This window comes from Camelina sativa, chromosome 4 (genome assembly GCF_000633955.1).
Source record: "Camelina sativa cultivar DH55 chromosome 4, Cs, whole genome shotgun sequence".
Classification (NCBI taxonomy): domain Eukaryota; kingdom Viridiplantae; phylum Streptophyta; class Magnoliopsida; order Brassicales; family Brassicaceae; genus Camelina; species Camelina sativa.
Window position 1 is genome coordinate 151,868 of NC_025688.1, and position 1,231 is coordinate 153,098.

The 1,231-nt window shown below is 45.7% G+C and overlaps 1 protein-coding gene across 1 annotated transcript; it reads right to left on the reverse strand.

The window, feature by feature from the left end:
• Positions 563 to 1,024, reverse strand: LOC109132408. The gene has a single exon (XM_019244012.1). The coding sequence runs from the start codon at positions 1,022 to 1,024 to the stop codon at positions 563 to 565; it is 462 nt and encodes a 153-aa protein (XP_019099557.1).

A 1,231-nucleotide genomic window follows, 5' to 3' on the forward strand; every position in this document is an offset into this window, starting at 1 on the left:
GAACTCGCCCACTCTTCTTCACCTTCTCTCTCAATTTTCTCTCCTTACCCCTTGTATTCTTTTGCGAAAATGAGAAGGGTGAAGTCTTATTTATAGAGAGCTTGGGCGGTGGAGGTGGCCAATGCATGAGATGCATTTCTTCTTCCTTAGTGCATGTTGCTTAACACTTGTGAGTGTTTAACATTAACACTTGGCCACTAAAACTTTGTTGAATCCTCCACTAACTCCACTTTGAATTGTTTAATCCTCCACTAACTCCACTTTGAATAAAATATTCAACTCCCTTAGTGGGCTCTTTCCCACCCTTGGTTCATGTCTGCACATGTACTTGATCGTTCGGAGTCCGTCTGTACGTCTGTCCGTGCTCGTACGTCCGGTATGGTCCATGGTACATGCTACCATTGGCCATCTCTCGATTCGTCCAGAATTTCTCGGACATTACTTCCGTAATTCTTCTACCCTCCTTCCTTGCCTTCCAGTTGTGTCCCTTGCACGTCCTTGGACCAGGGGTTTTTATTTTTAATTTTACCCCTTGGTGAGGGTCATTACATTCTCCCCCCCCTTAATAGAATTCGTCCCGAATTCCATAGGGTTCCGATGATCCTGCTTCATCCTCTTCGACGAACAGCTGAGGATACTTCGCGTGAATTCTATCTTCATCTTCCCAAGTGATGACCTTACGGTTCTGCTTTCCCCAGAATACTTGAATTTGAGGAATGCTCCTGTTCTTCAACTTCCGAGTCCTCCTTTGCCCTATTCCAATCGGTCCTTCGAGGTAGGTGAGATTTGGCTCCAACTCCTCGATAGGCTCGGGCACAATCATGTTGGGATCTGGTACATGCTTCCGTAGTTGTGAAACGTGGAAGACTTTATGTAACCGCATAACCTCGGGCATAGATAGCCGGTAGGCTACCTCTCCAACTCTTTTCTCAATCCGGTATGGTCCAATGAACCTTACCGCAAGCTTTCCCACTTTACCAAAATGATCCTTTCCTTTCTGTGGTGCGACCTTCAAGTACACCATATCTCTGACTTCAAATTCCACTTCTCACCTTTTATGGTATGCGTACTTCTTCTGGCGGTCCTGAGCTTTCTTCATGCTCTCTCGAATGAACTTGATCTTCTATGCGGTCTCATCAATCAGTTTGTGATTGAAGCTCGTCCTTTCTCCAACTTCCGTCCAACACATAGGCGTTCGACAAGGTCTTCTGTACATCGCTTCAAATGGTGA

What these genes read in the sequence shown, in the direction of transcription:
- LOC109132408 (XM_019244012.1), bottom strand. Translation starts at nt 1,024, where the DNA reads ATGGTGTACTTGAAGGTCGCACCACAGAAAGGAAAGGATCATTTTGGT.